The sequence below is a fragment of the Oreochromis aureus genome, linkage group 7 (genome assembly GCF_013358895.1).
Source record: "Oreochromis aureus strain Israel breed Guangdong linkage group 7, ZZ_aureus, whole genome shotgun sequence".
Taxonomy (NCBI): Eukaryota; Metazoa; Chordata; class Actinopteri; order Cichliformes; family Cichlidae; genus Oreochromis; species Oreochromis aureus.
This window is the reverse complement of record NC_052948.1, coordinates 48,744,761-48,764,122: the sequence shown is the minus strand read 5'-3', so window position 1 is coordinate 48,764,122 and position 19,362 is coordinate 48,744,761. Positions and strand designations below refer to the sequence as shown.

Sequence of the window (19,362 nt, the reverse complement as noted above, 5' to 3'; positions counted from 1 at the left end):
GTAGCACTTGCCTGAATCAGAGACTACAGCTCTGTACACTTCACAATTCATCCTGATTGCCTGATCACTTATAAACACTAGTGGCCCGTTCCCACTGGCAGCCAAACATGCCCATGCCATAATTTTTCCGTTGACATGTAATGTCATATGCTTTGGATCATAAGCTGTTTCTCTCCTTCTCCAGATTTTGTTGCCTCTTTTAGATGTCTAAACTGGCCTTTTTGTTCTTGAGTGTAACCAGTTGATTCCACCTTGTTGTAAAACCTCTGTTATGCCTACCTCCCAGAGTGTTCTTGATTAGCTTAGATGTTGTGAACATGATTTTCTTGGAAATAATTCTGTCACCATCTCTTTAGTTGTCGTCTGTGAAATTTCAGGCTATTTGGTGTTGCTGAGCTGGCCGATCCTTTTCTGCTTTTTAAGATTGCAGCCTATTGTTGATTTGCCTACTTGTAGTTTTTTATGTGTGTTTTTCATCTTAATTATGACCTTGTTCACTTGCACTGTCATCTCTATGGGCCTCATTTTTAATATTACAAAGGCAAAACTACAGAAATTGTCCTAACAAATCTAACAAATTGTGAATTTAACTGTAAAACCTGCATTTAATTGAACCATTACCTTTAACCCTGCTGAAACAGAAACAGTATTTTCTGCTGATAATTTAGTAGACCAGCTATGACTATGAGTCTTATGAAGTTATTTCAGTAACATTATATTTTCTGTAATTCTGGCATGGCAGGTAGCTCCAAATATGAATGTAGCCAAGACTCTGAGTGAGACAGATTGGTAGTAAATTCAATCCTTTGTTGCTGCAGTTATAAGCAAAAGAGTGGGGCATAATTTACTCCAAATGTGGCCTAAAATATTATTTAACTCACTTAAAACTGCATTTTTTTCCCCTCTAGTATTGTTTTTTCTTCCCATGAAACCAAGTTTTACAAATACAAGCTTCTCCCTTGGCTTTTCTTTACAGAGAAGGGTATTTTCTGATGGGCTTGTTAACCTTTTTCCACCAGTGTTGTCAACCAACAGAGCTTCACTTTGATTCAAACTGTAGAAAAGTTCATAGTGAATATCACATTTTTTAACTTTTGGAAACCAGGAGCACCTTCAAAAGCTTTCATACTTCACATTTTGTTTCAGATTTTGAAAAGCCACTAAAGACATTCATGGTACTTTTCATTCCAAGGAAATTTCACTTCCTGCACAAAATCTGTTGACTGCCCTTTCAGTTTTATTATCATTAAAGCGCCTGTTCAGGCACCACAGTTACTTTTTGCATTAGTGTCTAAGCTTCTGCTTTCTTTCCAGGTGAGTGCATTCTCAGCACCAACTTGGCATTCAGGAATGAGGAGGGAGAGGATGCCAGAGGTAACCTGACAGTCTTCATTATAGCCTGCGTCCTGCTGGTGGTGGTTCTGGTCGCCGTCGTCATCCTCATCAGACATTCCCGCTCGAAAAACGTGCGCTCAGACATCCCTCCCCGCGGCTATGAAAAGCTGGGCTCCGGTGGGGGATACGGAGGCGGCTACAGCTCTGCTTCTTCTTACGGCGGCAGAGCCGGCTCCTCTGGCGGCCGATTTCAGGAGTCCCAGCTGGTCGACCTCAGTGAACGTCGCTCAGGGAACAAGGATGATGACAATGATGACGACGATGATGAAGATGAGGACATTGTTTACATGGGCCAGGACGGCACAGTGTACAGGAAGTTCCGATACGGACAGCTGGGAGAGGACAACGAGGACGAGCTGGAGTACGACGATGAAAGCTACACGTTCCGGTGAACGTGATGCTTTCCATCTCATAATATTTCTTTTGCAATTCTTTCCTTCTTCGTTTCTTCCCCAGTGCTGTTTGTCTCCCGCTTCCCCCAAGGGACAGAGTCATTTATCCTTTACTGAATGAGCCTGACCAAATGAAACATGAGATGTGTTCATAATGAGCTCTGTTTTTAGAACTGCATTCACACAATGTGAAATGTGTTTAAAAACAGTAAAAGGTATTTAACACTCCCAAACTTCCTTTTTTTAAAAATAAAATTAACAAAATTAAACTTTATTCGCTACACTCTGTTTGTAGCACGATCATTTCTGCGTATCTTTAACATTTCATCGTGGCAGTTTACTTGTTGTGATGGTTTCATTAATCATATTACCATGTGTAATTGTGTTGGATTGGGGTTTAAAATGTGATTAATCACCCTGTTTATTTTTGTTTTTCTCTTTTTCCCATGTGCTTATTGTTGTTGATATTTAATTTGAGTATGTGTTATCCTGGTTATTCTGTTCAAATAAAGTTTTGCAAACAAATCCATTAGGAAAAAAGAGCAACTCGTGACTTCACCAGGTTGAAAGTGGCTGATTTGTAATTTGGCAGCAAATTCCAGCCAACAAAGAAATGATTAAATACATTCAGACTTGAATCGATTTATTTTTATTGAATTACTAGCCAGTGATCAACAATTTCTTTGCACCCCCTCAGTACACCATTAAAGACTTACGTGCAAGAGGACCATCGGTTATCTAATGAGGGGGACATGCACTGATGCACAGATACGCACACACACACGCATGCGTGTGGACACACACAGATAAAGATGTGCTTATCAAAGATCCCATCGCTACTCTCACCCGAGATTCTTCCTGGTCGTCAAGCAGAAACTGAGGATGAGTTTCGAGGTGTATAGACAGAAAGACGCATGCGCGCGCACACACACGCACGCACACACGACTAAAAAGACATGCTGTCACATAGCACTGACAGCTTCATATAATAATTAAGTTATTCCTTCTTAGGTTTAGATTAACTCTATAAATGTAAAATATCTAGTTTTATGCTTAATTTTCCAGAAAGAGGTTTGGATTGGTCAAAAGCCAGTTGGTCATCTTCCATGGCACAAGGCACCCTGCGCTTTTACTGCGTACACACAAGTCGTCTCTTTATCAGAAATACTGAGACTGAGTAACCAGTAAAGGGTGATATTATTGCTTCACTGCTTCTCATGCACACAACTACAACATCATAGACTCTACAAATGGATTTGCGCAGTGCGCTGTCTAGTGTCCCTACCCTAAAGTGAGCGATGGCACTAGTCTGCTGATGCTCCCAAAACAAAAAATCACACTTAAGACTACATGTATGTCAGGACTGCAGGTGTAAGGTACAGCAGGTGCTACAGCAGTCGTTAAAGATCTTATCGTGATCAGGTGCTATTGTAAGTTGTATTCTCGTATTAAACTCCAGTGTGTAATTGACAAAACACTGACACACGCACACACAGTAGCTACACAATTTCCAGATTCGCCCATTCAATACAACAGTGACTTCTGAGCATCGAGGTGACCCATCTATTCAGGATGTTTGGATTTAAGAGCCGCTGGCACCAGCTGCGTCTGGTCTGCTGGGAAGATGAAAGTACAAAGCAGAGACATTAGAGATGGGTGTGTTTATGTAGTGGTGACAGACTGCTGACACAAGGCCGTTTGTCTTCTATGTGTGAACTTAAACATCTTCGAGGACTTACTCTGTTCTGCTTGCTGCAGTTGGCTCGGATCCCTGCAGAAAACTGTTCACTCTTGATCGGGCCGGGGGAGGGCGGGGATTGAAAGGTTGTTAAAGCAGAATTTACTGTTGTAATACACGAGCATGCGCTGAATTTGCAGGTGCATGCAACTTACGCTTCAGAGCACAGTTAGTCAGCCGGTGATTAGTGTGGGAATTCTACTGCTTCTTTTCTACATTTATTATCAGTGCAATAGATCACTGTGCTATAAGGACTGGCTCATTTATTTTTGCTGTAATGATAAATGAGATGAAAGCAATGCATTTAGCCTCTTTAGCAAATTCTTTCTCGTCTCTCTCCTGTAATTGCAACTATAGCCAAATCCAATTGGGCCCTGATCCAGCAGAAGAATCCCTGTGATCTAAAAAGTGAGTTGCCTGATAAGAGAGCGCTTCAACTGCGGATGGGAAAAAAAGAGAGAGATCGAGAGAGAAGGAAAAAAACAGAGTAAGTAATGACAGGCAGGAGGGTCGATGCTTACCTCGAGTTCTCTGCCGCTTCCTTCAGCTGCTTGTCGAGTCTAGAGGTTAGAGTTTAAATGACAAGATGAAAATAGACTTATTTAAAAGACCATCCGGGCTCAGAGGAGGTGGAGGCAGTGTTGTGTTTAAAGGTTTAAAGGGACTCACCTAATGATGCACTCTGGGATCTGGATGCAGTCCATCGGGATGAGTTCCTGCAGCTCGTCCAGACTGTTTACATACTTTATCTTACTGCTGAACTTGGTGCTGAGGCATCACAAGCATGTGCACAAAATGAGCATTTTTGCATAGGCGCACACACAATTAAAGATCTACATCACAGAAACACGATAAAAGCAATAAACGTGCATTACTCCGTTACACTACATTAAAAGGTCTGGAGTCACGTTAGCAGCTAATTCTCAATGTGTTAATTTTAAGCAGCCTTAATTGTTTTCCTTCTTCATACATGTCAAGATCCAGCAGCAATCTTTAGAACAAGACAGTGGACCAACCACCAGACCACAACAAATACTGATAGCGTGCCAGTTAAAAGTGAAGTATTCTTTACCTGATGAATGGTTTGGTAATAGCTAGAATGGTCCTGATAAACCACGATGGATGGAGAATAATGAAGGATTTCAAGTTCTTCCTGAGCCTGAGGACAACATCACATGCCAAAGTATTATGCAAATGTTGGTGCGTCAGTTTTCACTTTCATTCTGCAAACCTGCAAATGTTCTTAGTCATTCAGTGCTTCTCTCACAAAACCAATGTCGTATCGCATAGCAGTGATCCCACTGAACAGGACAGACCTTCTGTCAATCATCTGATAGCACTTCTTTAGCCAACCAAGTCCAGGCATTCTTCTGTGGGGTGTGGCTCCATTCAGGTATACAATCATGTAGTCCTCTGCCACCATCAGCTCCAGTGTGCTGATCACATAACTGGAAACACGCACACATGAACACACACAAATTAATTTTCTGAAGCCTCACCCTTCCTGTAAGTTCTGCTTACATAACCATGACCTGTATTCTGACTTTAAGCCAAGGGTTCATACCATTTTTGTTTCTGGAATACCATATAGGGTTATAGAAAAGAGTAAAACGTTGTATTTGGACCCATTGCTGATTTCTACACTCCCTAACGAACAGTGCTTTCAGCTAAGCACCAGCATGCCAACCTGCGCACACTTTTAAACAGCAGCTCAAGACGTATTTGTATAGGCTTGGTTTTGACTAGTAGATATTATTACTGTGTTAATATTTGAATTGACTGCTATTATGAAGCACTTTGCGATCCTTATTTAGAAAGGTGCTACAGTATATAGATACATTTTATGTACTTACAAATCTTACTGTAAGACGAAAACTCTATTTTTGTCAATCCTCAAACCCCGCCCACACCATGAGGAGTAGAGCAACCAAGCTTGGCATACAGGTACATCTAAGACCCCTAAAGGCTCTTATATATATATATGGCATATTATAATATCATTATCAATATTGCTGAGAACCCACCAAACAATGACCCATTTGTAGCATTTATGCATCTATAGTATTATCAGTATTATCTTAATGACAATAACATCTAATGTATCAAGTGGAATTGAATATAGAAGGATATCCTCCTGAAAATCAACCAATTCATTCATGTCCTCTGTAACGAACATTTGTTTTTGGTCTATATCTTTTGACCTATTTGAGCTACCTTACTAAGTCCCGATGTACTAAATAGAGGACATCCTGGGCTTTCCACTGATATCTCATGTGTTTGGGTGGACTCCTGTAGAACCGTAAAGGCAGGAGGCAGGAAATCACAAAAAAAGTTCAATTGGAAGATTCTTTTTTCCTAGGTTCTCAGGAGGATATAAGTCATGTTGTCGCCTACCAACCACCTAACAACAGGCTAAAATCACAGACCAAACAATACCGGAGCATGTACTAGTAATATTTAACATGTTCGCCATGTTGTAGTTTAGCCTACTTGCCATTTAGCTAGAAATACTAAATGCAGGCTGTGTAGACTGCATAACAAGGAAGGGTATACTGAGTGTGTTTTGAGCCATGTTGGTTTTTGAAGCTTTAAGTTGGATGAGAGCGAGAAGCGCTAAGCTTTCAGCTAATGCTAACAAACTTCATTAGTTGCAAGCCTTTACAGACTAAAAGAGCAGCACAGTTTTTTTGAGGGACTGTACCCCAAGCAATATTAGCCATCAGGCATCAACACTTTATCAAGAGGTTAATTTCAATTACTGGAAATAAAGTGCATGTTGGGATACACGCCTCAAAATTTAAGTCTACACAAAGACCAAACAAATGAGTTCTGAAAATCATCGACCAAGGGGGAATTTGCTATGAGAAGCAAAACTGTGTTTTGTACCTGGCATTAAACATGTTGGTTACATCCCTGAAGTTAGCATGGACTTGCTTTTTCAGCCTGCCAATGCAGAAACTACCATTTTTACACCTTGACACTGGTGTCATTGTTGCCCCCCACAGGTTACTTCGTGGTTGGTGCCCCTGACAGTTTAAGAATTTTAACACTCTCAACAAAATGCAGATCAGTGAGTCCCAAAGTGTAAGCTGGGGCCCCCTGGTGCGCTGCTGCGAAGGTCTTGCAGATGAGACACAATAATAACAGAAATTCAAATTGAGATTACTCAAAAGTATGTTAAGCTGCATATTTAGCTATAAATGTATTTATTTTAGGTTAGCTTGTGATATTACTCATTACTCTGACTCTATATTGAAGTTTCTCTTTCTCTTGTCCTCATGAGATTTTGGTTTTTCAGGGGATCTCAGCACTCTTGACTTTGGGAATGGCTGACTTAGACAAACAGAACTGTAATGACATTAATGTGAAACAGCATCATGCCTTGCAGAAACTCACCTGGGCTAAACTGTAATTCAATCAAAAACTTCAAAATATCAAAAGCAAGCTGAGTTTGAAAGTCTAGCATTATGTGTGTTAAAATGGTGAAATACAGGAGCAACTTTTATTTGAAAGCTCAATGCAAAAGATATGAGGAAATAGGACACAAGTCTTACCCTCAATTTGAAAAACCTAACTAACAGCGTTTTAAACATTTCTCCCCTCTGAAGTCAGCGACGAGAAATTGGCAAAAATGTTGCTTCCTCTTTCCTTCTTTGCATCAATCTCACAAGCTCGATCAGACTTCTACTTTTCCCAAAATCCAATTCTCTAATTCAAACCATAAGAAACTGTTATCGCTTTCTCGTTTTTTTCCGCAGTCCCTCCACCACCTCCTCTCTGTCTTCGCAGTCAGCAGGGAACTTTGTCGCCTCCTTTGAAAATAACTTGACAATCTCCTCAGCTAGTTTCCTCAATAACTCCTCTAACTTCACTGGCTCTCCTCTCCTCCTGATCAAATGTCATTCCCCAGCTTGCTTACAGACCAGCACTGCTGATCCACTCTGTTTCCTGAATATTCTGATCATCTCCCACTGACATCAAACTGAATACCGTTCAGCACCCAGCTACAGTTACTCCTCCTCGCGCAGATTCAGACCTCAAGCCATCTGGCATCAGAAACTGCAGACAGTACGGTTTACCTCCTTTCAGTTCTTTCCAAAACTCTCGGATATGCCAGCTCACTCAATATCTTCCACAGAACAGCCTGTGGGATCCCAAGCACACTGTCCAAGCACGAGACACAACAGTGGAGATATCGACACGGGAGGTCCTAGCAAACAAGCTAGACTCACACTGAATTTTAATCACTTCATTTAGAAAGTTGTGTTTGTGCAGGAGTGTCATGGCTGATTGAAACAGCAACAGCGTCCTTAATTTGATAATTACATGCACACACACATTGCTTTTGTTTCAGTTTGCTTTTGCCATGTGCATTTCGATGCTCCATTGCCATGAACCACTCTTGACTGGAAGAGCACAAACGCAGCTGTGTGTTTCCCACAGGCTGGCGTGACACTATGACTACTGTGGGTTGGACGTTACATGTTACAGCTGTTCCATTGCCTGTCAATCACAAGAATCCTTCAAATTAACTCTCAGTTCATCATCCAAGCAAGACAAGAGTTTAATGATCCTGTTCCACTGTGATGCATTTAATGTTTTGCAATTTTTTGGACTTTAAATACATCATCCATTTTTGTGGACCCCGTCTTGAAGCCTCGAGGTCAGTAATAGGTTGTTATCCTACTGTTTTTTGGAAACCGGCTTGTGACAGAGAAGCTGAAAGCTCTGCACACTCATGCGTTTTTATTGATTTCTCGATAAGACAGTAGACCATCCCTAAGTGCTTTATTGCACATTTTACTATAAAATTAATAGTACAGTTAACATCCTTCTATAATAAAGAAGACTCCAAACTATTAATTCAACCATATTACATTAGAACTGAGGTCATAAATGAATGATCACATGAGAAGAAGGTTCATTTTCTAATAGCATTCTGTTCAGTTGGACTTCTTGTTGCAATCAGAGTGCCCCCCTCTGCTGACTGTTAGAAAAGGCGCAGGTCTATGCTTGTAACATAACACTAAAATCTACAAGAACTTGTTTACAAAATGTGTACTGTAAATGTTGCCACTGATGCCTGTACTGAGTGCTGAGTCAGTCTATCCAAACGTATTTACACATGCAGTATTAGACTGTAAGGAACAATCCGTGATTTCGACTCTTAGTCCAGTGCCACTCCTGTATCTGAATGCCAACTGCACAAATTAGTACATATTAGTACTTTAATATGGACAAGGCTGTGTGATCGTTTGACTTTTTGTATAGCCACAATACTTGTGGTTTTTACACATTTTATAGTTGTTTGAGAAATACTGGATAATTTTCCATTGAGATTCATTGTGCAAAAAGAATCTAATGTGAGCAATAGTTCAGTCACAATAGAATAAAAAAAGGATAGCAACCTCATTGCAACTCAGAAAATTCAGTGGTTGCGCAGTGATTACATTCAGTTTTTTTCTGCAAATAGAGACGACCAATGCCTTTAATCTCAGGGCGAGATTAAATTGCAAGGCAATTGCACAGGTCACCTGGTAGGAGGCAATCTGTCTTCAAAAAAAAGCTCTGACTTAGAATGACTGCAATCACTCTTAGGGAGATAGACCAAGGTTTGCAAATTGTTTTTTATCTGGTTGCCAACTAGTTTTATGCTGATTATATTCTTGTATAAAAGGAAGGTTTGCCAAGCACCTCTCATTTTGCAGTTAAATCATCTTCCTGCAGCAATTTGTGAAGGAATTTAGGAACTTCTGCATCAAATCAAGGAGGTTTCGGCAGGAAGACGTTTTACGTCTCATCCAAGAGGCTTCTTCAGTTCTAATGAAGTTTTAAGGTTCATGTAATTCCCAACTTGACCCTGTTTACTTGATAGCAAACTGATTCCCTCTTATTGCTGTTTTATTGCCATCTTGATACATCACTTTGAAGATGGCAAGTGACGACAAGTGGCTGGAGAGTTCAAATGCAATTACATCATAAGATCACTGCAAACATTCGCTTTAATTTTAAGTGTCAAACCACTTTTTCCTGAGTGTGACTGTAGCGTTATCTGACCTTCAGGATGTTAAAATTATCACTGCAAGTATGTTGATATTAGTGACAATCTAAAACCCCACTTAAGGTGAAAAATACAGGGTGGGCCATTTATATGGATACACCGTAATAAAATGGGAATGGTTGGTGATATTAAAGTCCTGTTTGTGGCACATTAGTATATGTGAAGGGGCAAACTCCTCAAGATGGGTGGTGACCATGGTGGCCATTTAGAAGTCGGCCATTTTGGATACAACTTTTGTTTTTTCAATAGGAAGAGGGCCATGTGACACATCAAACTCATTGGTAATGTCACAAGAAAAACAATGGTGTGCTTGGTTTCAACGTAACTTTATTCTTTCATGAGTTATTTACAAGTTTCTCTTTGCTCACAGCCATTGACATGTCGAAGAGGTTAACACGTGAGGAGCGGATCAAAATTGTGTTGATATCTGGTGAACGCAGTAACCGGGTCATTGCAGCAGATTTCAATGCAAGACATGCTATGAGACCACCCATCTCCCATGCTACAGTTAGCAAACTGCTTGCTAAGTTTCGTGAAACTGGTTCAGTGTTGGATTTGCCAAAATGTGGACGCAAGAAAACTGTCACTAGAAACATCAGTGGCTGTCCTAGCTTCATTCAGCAAGAGCCCACAGCGTAGCACTCGCCACATGTCACTGGAGAGTGGCATTAGTCGAACATCCGTTCGGCGGATATTAGCTACTCACAAATGGCACCCTTACAAACTCCAGCTACTGCAGCATCTCAATGAGGATGACCCAGATCGGCGCACAGAATTTGCAGAATGGGCAAAACAAAAATTGGAACAGGACCCTCAGTTCACGCAGAAGATTTTGTTCAGTGATGAGGCAAACTTTTATGTGAATGGTGAAGTTAACAAACAAAACCACCACTATTGGTCTGACACTAACCCACATTGGATGGATCCCTCCAAGACTGTTGGAACAACAAAAGTGATGGTTTGGTGTGGTATATGGGGTACAACGATAGTGGGTCCATTCTTCATCAATGGAAACCTCAAGGCCACTGGATATTTGAAATTGCTACATGATGATGTGTTTCCCTCTTTATGCACTGAAGCTGGCACGTTCCTGAGTTTTTCCAGCAAGATGGTGCACCACCACATTATGGGTGCCAGGTCCGAGCATTCCTAGATGAACAGTTTCCTGGAAAGTGGATTAGTCGTCGTGGGCCAGTTGAATGGCCCCAAGGGTCTCCGATCTGACCCCTTAGACTTTTATCTTTGGGGTCATCTGAAGGCAATTGTCTATAGTGTGAAGATACGAGATGTGCAGCACCTGAAACTACGGATACTGGATGCCTGTGCTGGCATTTCTCCTGCGGTGTTGCTATCAGTGTGTGAAGAGTGGGAGAAGAGGGTTGCATTGACAATCCAACACAATGGGCAGCACATTGAACGCATTTTATAAGTGGTCAGAAACTTGTAAATAACTCATGAAAGAATAAAGTTACGTTGAAACCAAGCACACCATTGTTTTTCTTGTGACATTACCAATAAGTTTGATGTGTCACATGGCCCTCTTCCTATTGAAAAAACAAAAGTTGTATCCAAGATGGCCGACTTATAAATGGCCGCCATGGTCACCACCCATCTTGAGGAGTTTGCCCCCTCACATATACTAATGTGCCACAAACAGGACTTTAATATCACCAACCATTCCCATGTTATTACGGTGTATTCATATAAATGGCCCACCCTGTACATTAAACAAATTTTTTTAATTGCAGTTTTTTTGCTCATGTTGTTGCCAATGCCAGCTGGCTGACTCCAAAAGCAAGTTAATATCCTTGCTCTCCCAAAGTAAAACTAATTTACACCACAAATTAACACAATCCTGGCTTCATTTATCAACTAATGATTGATTAGTGCCTTTGGAAACATTTTTAATAAAAGTAACTGAAAAAATATGGCTTGTTTTGTAGGTAAAAAGTAAACAAGAAGTCCTGAACTCCAGTGTCAGGGAATTGGTAAACCGTTACTTTGTACTAATTAAAAGAAATCAGTATATTTGGGATGCGCAAATAAAATCAATAGATCCAGTTTGCTAATCAAGCATAATAGCAAACTTACACCCAAATATGGTAATGCGATAGCAAAGACCTAAATGTTTAAATGAATAACAAACCAATGAGTGATATCATAGTGGCTATGCCCAATGTTAATATACAGCCTCTGTGGTACAGCCTTATACATCTTGGTGACATCAAGGATGGTAGTTTATTCCCACATTTTTTAAGTTTTACCCATAAACTAATATGTTTATATTTTTATGTTTTTATACATATATATGTATAGCTCAGTCATGATCCGATGGCAGATCATTGCTTGCAAAAATGAAAAGGCAAATGAATAACACTACTACATAAACAAGATATGCACCGAATGATGTGGCTGAAATATACGGGCCAAAGCAAAACACTGGAAAAAACAAAGAGTCGTTTAAAGTGCGTGTTAGTCACCGCTTTTTGATACTCACAGGAAGAGGTTCTCCATTATTTCATGGTAGTCCTCTCGGTCGCTGTCTGGCAGAAAACAAGCAGCAAACACGATGATGGCGTTCACTCCGTTGCCATAGTAGCCTTGATAAAAAGCACACACAAAAATAAAAGTAGTAAGAGTTCCTTTGGCGAGAACTTGATTGCTCTTTTATTTTTTGTTCTATTTATCTTTTGTCCATCTGTCTCTCTGCCCTGTTTCCTCTCACTACTTTTCTGATTAATGTAATTTCCGTCTATTCACAAAGCCATTCATTACCAGATTTGGTGTCACTCAGACAGCAGGTCTTTTATCAAAATGACAGAGCTGGTGAGATTGAATTTTCAGTGACAGACATCTCTGTTTCCATGAGACAGCTGCGTTTCACTAAACCTGCAACGTAGAGCACAGTGGGATATGCATGGCCTGCATATTTCCACCCTCATGGTCAATCCACCCACAGACTAACCAGAGCTCGTGGCTATGAAAGGCACCACAGAGGGGGAAGCGATAGACATGGGGCCCCTGCCTGTGAAACCAATAATGTGTGACTTAGTGACTGGTCTCAATTTAAGATCCAGGTCCCCCTGCAGTTTTCATACATTACACTCACACACGGTTTGTGTACAAGTATACGATTGCACAGCACAGCACAGTTCACATCATTTTTATTTTTGAACCATTCACTGACCCCTTATGCCCACTGAAAGAGCAGTTGTTACTTTGATTTATCATGCCTGTATGCTCATAGTGAGTCGATCTGGAGCACAGCAGTCAAATGGCCACTTTGCCCACATGAATCACGTTACTGTAACATGCAGGTGACACAGGGAAACATGACTTAAAAATTCGTGCTAGAAAGGTCATCAGTTGTCTTCATCTACAGCCTGCATTTCCTCATTTGTACTTGGTCTACTGCCAAGATGGGATGAGGTATTTCCAAAATGCTACGTCCTTCCATGGTCTAGTTAGATGAGAACTGGCAGCTCATTAACATGACAAGGTTGTAATGCAGTAAACCTAATATAAATACTTTTTTAACCTGACTTTTTTCTGTAATCCAAAAGCAAAGCATACTTAAAATTGAAAAATACTGTGTGTTAGATGATTATAAATTTGTTGATTTATTTCTGTTTTTCTGTGTGGCGGGAGGCTTGTGGTCACACTTTCCCATTATTTTTGTTCATCTCATCTATTCACAATGGCCCTCAAGAGGGCTATTCATCTTAAAAAGCCATACTCTTCACATAGTTACCTCTAGGATTCATGAAACTAAGGTTCCTCAATCTAATTCTTTCTTTTCTTTCTTCTAACACCATGAGGAGTCCTGGAGTCATTTTTTATTAGAATGTTCTTCAATTTGCATATTATATAAATATGTAGGACTGTTGTGCATTTGTGCAACATCTTTCCAAGTTCCTTAAATCCTGTCTCAGACTGATACTGAAAAACTAGTTCAATTAGTTGATCAAAAATGCTGCAGCAAGAGTACTCACAGGGACTCTTTTAAGTCTATAGGTTTTTTTTTTTAGATCCAACTTTGCATTTAATCATTAGTTATTATCAACCTTTGGGTCTCTTCTACTGTCCTCTGCTCTGTCTCCCTCCCCTCACTCCTAACCGATCACATTAGATGGCTGCCCTTACCTAAATCTTGTTCTGCCAGAAGTTTCTTCCTGTTAAAAGGGAGATTTTCCTTCCCAATATCACCAAGAGTTTGTGCACAGGGGATCGTTTGATTGTTGGGGTTTTCTCTGTGCCTTAAGTGCCTTAAGGTGACTGTTCTGACTGTATGCTATATGAATAAATAAATACACTGAATTGAATCAAACTGAATTCTGTTCAAGTGTCACATGTTAGCAAGATGCCGATGAGATGAATTTTGAACACTGACCACTGAATGTGGATTTTGTCTTCCTCTTCTTATGTTACATTAACTAAAGCGCCATAATGGATGAGAAGAAACCATGGCATGTAAATGAAATCTGCAAGCAAAACACCCAGAGGGAAAGGCAGATAGTACAGAATTTAACTAATCTCGACAATGAGGCGAGTGTCTGAAGTGACAACCAATGGGAGCAAAGATAACTGTTGACTAACATATGATGGGATGATACAAGACACAAGAGGTCTGCTTACGCAAAAAGGTGCCAAGAGCGTCAAGTGACAACAAACCTTTCAGGTACAAAGTGACTGGGGACACTTTGTACCTGCTTTGTATGCAGATTCAGCTTGTATTTCAATCTTCGCTATAAAAAGCAATGGCTTTTACCTGATTGGCTTGGACTGGTATTCAGTTCTAGTGGTTGGGGGTTGGGGGAGTGTGCACCATTTGATGAACCCTAATGGTAACACCTTTACTATACTTTACTCTAAATGTGGTAACTACTTTGCACCAAAAAAGAAAAACTACACTTGTAAATTGATTTTAAAAAGTGAAATGAGTTGAGAGTAGTGTCTGCAGGGCTCAAATGACCCCAGCAGCCTGAGCTAAGGAGGAGGATCTGCTCAGACTGTGAGACAAAACTTGAGTCACCTCCATGAGAGATGACTTTCATGTAGGGCTCAATGAGTTTCATGTTGATACGGTGTTCCTGCTCCCCAATGATGACAGTCCTCCACAGTTTTCCATCTTGGCGTTCCTCCTCAGCACTGTATGTTGGGATTGTATTGTAGACTTCACTGGTAGCACTCCTGTTGGCAGCATTGGGATCTGATAAGAAAAAGACCAAATGATGCATTGTGGGTAATTTGTAGACTAATTTTAAAAGGATCAATAGATCAGTAACTGTGGTTTTCCACTTTAACACGTCAATTAAATTCTCGGTAAAGTAATTAAGCACATTAACATTAGCTGTTAGTGTTACAAAATAAAAGTCTTGCTCTGATTGTCCAGAAGGAGGAGAATAAAATGCTTGTATCACTTTGTAATTCTGCGTGTCGCGCCTTCATTGCGATCTTTCAGGTCATCAAACTCACAGTGTTAGCGTTCTAGCATTCAGAGTCACCCACCTTCCCAGTCCATTTCATGGTCTGTGTAGTCGAGGTAATCCCCCTCATCTGGAGTGTCGAGGTCGTCGACATTAATGTCTAGATCATCTGGCGTCTCCCCGAAGTCATCCTCGCTCTGGTCCAGTGACAGGCTGATACGAGGCGCAGATAGTTTTTTTCTCTGTGAGCCTCCTCCTTGCAGAGGTAGAGAGGTAGGAGGGACTAAGAAAAGAAAAACAGAAACAGTTATGCAATGCCACAGTGTTCTTTTAGCTATTAAGGGTATTTGTTGATTCGCGCTCACCTGGTCTGCCATCACCCCCCTCAGAGTTCATTTTACTCTCTGATGCCAGGTCCATCCCCAGGAGGACCTGCGAGAAGGTAATTACAGTTATTAAATGGACTCTTATGATAGAAAAACACACCTGGAGAGCACCCAGACTATTGTGTGTGCTATCTCCTGCCTGTGATACCTCTTTATGTAATGACTGAGTTAGATAGACTGGTTGTTAGAGTCTTGGTAATGCTGAGATAAATGGCAAATTTAAAAGCTACCAGTGAGTGGAAAGTTGAGTTTTTTCATTTCATGCTCTGTTATACGTCTAATCCACTAAAGTTCAGGGTGAAATTTTTTACTTTTTCTTTAAACTTAATTTTACACCACATTGACAGCTTTGGTTGCATAACATATGCAAAATACACTCAGTGACCACTTTGTGAGTGGTCAAATGCCTATTTACATAAATATCTAATCAGCCAATCACATAGCAGCAACTCAGTCCATTTAGGCATGTAGACATGGTCAAGATGACCTGCTTTAGTTCAAACCAAGCATCAGAATAGGCAAGAAAAATTATTTAAGTGACATGGTGTGCTCGTCTTCTGATGATGGTACCAGCAGGATGACATACAATCTCACAAAATTATAATAATCTCAAACTCATTTCCTGAACATAACTGTGAATTCGCTGTACTCAAATGGCCTCCACAGTCAGCAGATCTCTATCCAATAGAGCACCTTTGAGATTTGGTGGAACAGGGGATTCACAGCATGGACGCGCAGCTAACAAATCTGCAACAACTTTGTGATGCTGTCATTTCAACATGTAGTAAAATCACTTTTTCGAATCAGCGAAGGATTTCGGCAGTTCTGAAGGCAAAAAGAATCCAACCTGGTGCTAGCAATGTTTAACCACTAATGTTACCAGAGAGTGGATATGGTAAAATGCAATGGATTATTTAAACTGATAAAATTGTTCACATTGGATCAACAATTAGTACCAGCAGTAACAACAGCAAAGTGCTACTTACATATTACAAATCACCTTTAGATGATCGGACATATTTGAGCAGTATTTTTACATATATTTGTTTCATAAATATTTTTTAAGTTCAATCTGTTGGTTAACCTGGTAGTTTTGTTTTTAAGCCTATGCTTTTATTTTGAAAGAACGATAAAACAGGAAAGCGGTTCACTAAGAAGGCATGATTAACGACAGAGTTGAAGTGTGGTTTAAGCAGAGAGACAATGAGCGTTACCTGTGTTAATAAGCACCTGGCTGACAGTGACACAAGGTTTGACCCTATTTCTTTTCATGTAATAAGTTATGTCTAACCATAATGTCGTTTGATAAGTGTAGCTATAAGCTATCAATCTAATGTAGTGAATCAGTGAAAAGATCTGTAGCCTCGTTTTGATGTGTTATATAGAAGTTTAGATGCAAAATGAGACATCCACCAGATATGTGAGATAAAGCTCAAATTCGATGTTGTGCAGTTTATCAAGTTTAGGGTGTCAATATTTTGTTTTGTCTTCCTAGCTCTTACCATGTCTTCGCTGAAAATTTGAGTGAACTACATCTTTAATAAAGTTTCTTTGAAGCATCAGAAGTCCAGCATTCAGCCAAAGATGCTGCACACATTAACGCATCAATAATACAATTCTAATATTATAATTCTTCTATAATTCAATATAAATTGCAATAGCGCACTTACTTTTGATGTTTAATCAGATCAAACTATTTTGCAAGCGTTTTTCCTAAAAAGAGGATTTCTGGCAGCCTCTCATGCGGATTTTATCCAGATCCAAATTAAGCATTTTTTCAAGTTAATTGCGGTAAATTTACTAAAGAATAAAAGTATTTTGGGGGTGCTGAGGGGGTGGGATAGTCAGATATAACAGGAAAATACACTCATTTCTGCCAAATATTATAATGCAGACTCAGTGCCTTTACTGTACTTGGACTGAACCCCAGAAGGGCTCATTCTGAGCCAGCAAAGTTAGTTTTTGCTGATAATACTCCCCCACGTCTCCTCAAGAGGCATCTTAATAAAATGTTTTCATTATAATAGAGATTACGTATAGTCCAGTATTACTCATTAAATAGTAAATATGAATATATATATGTTTTTACATATGAATCTGATTGTTGCACTCCATAAGAAATCTTGTGTTTAATAGACATAATCTTATAATTCTCTACTGAGCTAACCGCTCTCTGTGGATTGACAAAAACTAAAATATGATCCATTTTAATGGAAGCATTCCAGTTACATCTCAGAAATCCCCAAGCACTTTTCAATATAGGGCTGCAGAGCAGAAAATCCAATTTGATTTGAGTGATAAAATTTAACCAACAACATTCTTGATCAATATCATGTCTTTATCTATGTTTGTCAGCCAGAGGACACAACAAAAAATCTTATCTCTGTTTTATAGAGTGAAAAATTACAGTTTGGCTTTATCAATATCAGTGCGAGCGTAAGAAAAAAAAAACAATCCAAGCACATCCATAAGTGTACTAACACCCTCATATCTAAAAAAGTGTATTGATTACACTTTTCTGATCAATAGTTCTCCAAAGCTATAAGGGAATGGAGAGGGGGGTTTAAGAGGAGTGGTAAGACGGGAGAGGGAGAAAGTGGGGCAAGGGATGGGGTGGGGGCATCCTGAGGTTAAAGGTCTTCTCCCTCTGTGATTAAAGTGGAGGGAGGCAGGGTGACAAGTGGAAGGTGGAGTCGAGGAAACGGCGACGCTCGTTACATCACAACTTCATTCCTCTCCTTTTTTTCCTCCTCCTAGTGCTCATTCAAATCAAACGACGGCACGCTTGCCTGAGCACAGATTGGGCACGGATGCAAATTCACCGAGAGTCACGTGCGCTCTTTCGCATGAAAAGGGAAAGTCCTTGTTCTTCCTCGGCAGGATTTTATCTGGAGCAAGAAAAATACGATTGCATTAGCAGCTGCAACAGAAAAATGAATGGTTTGTTCCTGTACAGTGGAGATGAGTGCCATGCTGATGATTCACTGTATCTGTGCCCACAAGGAAATAAATACACATTGATACACAGCCCTATAATGCAGAATAACAAAACCCAGCATCATATATCTTCCGCTGAGGATGCTGATTTGCTTAAGATCCACTTCCCCAGCACATCGTAGGACCACAGTGCTGATGCCAGCAGCCCCTCCCTCTCCCTCGCTTCCTGTCTGCTGGCTGTGAAAAAAAAAATAGAGCATATCCCTTCTTTCTCTTCTTTTTATCACCCCCCTCCCCCAAATAAAAGCCATCTACTCACCGCTTCTGGGGCTCGGGAATCTCTGTCCTCCTGCGTCTCAGAGCATGAATGTACTTCCAAGTTCCCTGCCTGCTTCCTGCTTCCAGCCTCTCGATGGAGATGCTCAGCTTACAAACAGCTCACAGCTTCCACCATTTTGTGGTCACATGATCTGGGCCACTACCAAATAAGGGCGATCACCTGCTGCAACAGCTCTTTGCACACCAGCTTATACAGACATATAGGAGGAGTGTATTTGCCTGTCATTATGAAGGGGGTGCGCTCTGAGGTTGCTGAACTACTACTAACCACGACATGTGCGGGACTGCTTTTAATGTCTGACAGTTGATTTGTGAGCCCCAGAGAGCCGTTTGCCCTCAGGGTGACAAAAGGAGCTGTCGTTGCCATCTCTGTGTGCAGATAATATTCAGAAGCTTCACCACATGCTTGAAAATATTGTCTAACCAGAAGCAAACAGCTGATGCTTGACAATCCACTGATTTTTAGGCTACTTCTAATGTTTCCTTCTACGTTAGCTATGAACCGTTCAACCCTTAAAACACAACACAGGTAAAATCAACCGGTTCCTACATATCCATGCCCAAACACGCATTTCTCTAAACCCCGTTGAAAGCCTGTTTCACTTACCAAAGTTTAATCCCAAGTAATTAGGACAGGAAGACGGAGATCAGCCTGTCAGACCTCATTGTTGACCATTGTTTGGTACAA

General features: G+C 40.4%; 2 protein-coding genes across 6 annotated transcripts in view; one reads left to right on the top strand and one right to left on the bottom strand.

Moving 5' to 3' along the window:
* Nucleotides 1-2,341, top strand: part of pcsk5a (proprotein convertase subtilisin/kexin type 5a) — a 35,553-nt gene extending 33,212 nt beyond the window's left edge. Inside the window, exon 37 of the mRNA XM_039615854.1 lies at nt 1,315-2,341. Within this exon, the coding sequence (XP_039471788.1) occupies nt 1,315-1,787 (473 nt within the window). The 3' untranslated portion in view covers nt 1,788-2,341. The remainder of the gene's footprint in view (nt 1-1,314) is intronic.
* Nucleotides 2,342-2,420: 79 nt separating this feature from the next.
* On the bottom strand, nt 2,421-19,358 carry prune2 (prune homolog 2 with BCH domain). 5 transcript variants are annotated; one of them, XM_039614258.1, is made up of 12 exons: nt 18,655-19,268; nt 18,188-18,286; nt 15,378-15,444; nt 15,095-15,295; nt 14,619-14,795; nt 12,084-12,186; nt 4,842-4,973; nt 4,598-4,684; nt 4,195-4,293; nt 4,047-4,085; nt 3,527-3,577; nt 2,421-3,403 (listed from the first exon to the last, which is right to left on the bottom strand). In XM_039614258.1, exons 3-12 carry the CDS (start codon nt 15,430-15,432, stop codon nt 3,370-3,372), a joined length of 978 nt encoding a protein of 325 aa, XP_039470192.1. In that variant the 5' UTR covers nt 15,433-15,444; nt 18,188-18,286; nt 18,655-19,268; the 3' UTR covers nt 2,421-3,369. The 5 variants fall into 5 exon arrangements, with proteins under 5 accessions (XP_039470192.1, XP_039470189.1, XP_039470193.1 ...); XM_039614255.1 differs by lacking the exons at nt 18,188-18,286; nt 18,655-19,268 and adding an exon at nt 19,282-19,358; XM_039614259.1 differs by lacking the exons at nt 18,188-18,286; nt 18,655-19,268 and adding an exon at nt 19,282-19,358 and having other exon boundaries at nt 2,421-3,400.
* Between the last annotated feature and the right edge of the window lie 4 nt (nt 19,359-19,362).

Bases quoted from the DNA above. Each gene is read 5' to 3' on its own strand.
- prune2 (XM_039614255.1), bottom strand. From the start codon at position 15,432: ATGGACCTGGCATCAGAGAGTAAAATGAACTCTGAGGGGGGTGATGGC. The intron at 14,796-15,094 runs GTGGGTGACTCT...TTTTCTTATCAG, and splicing joins CCATGAAATGGACTGGGAAG to ATCCCAATGCTGCCAACAGG. The intron at 4,294-4,597 runs GTAAAGAATACT...GTGATGCCTCAG, and splicing joins ATTACCAAACCATTCATCAG to CACCAAGTTCAGCAGTAAGA.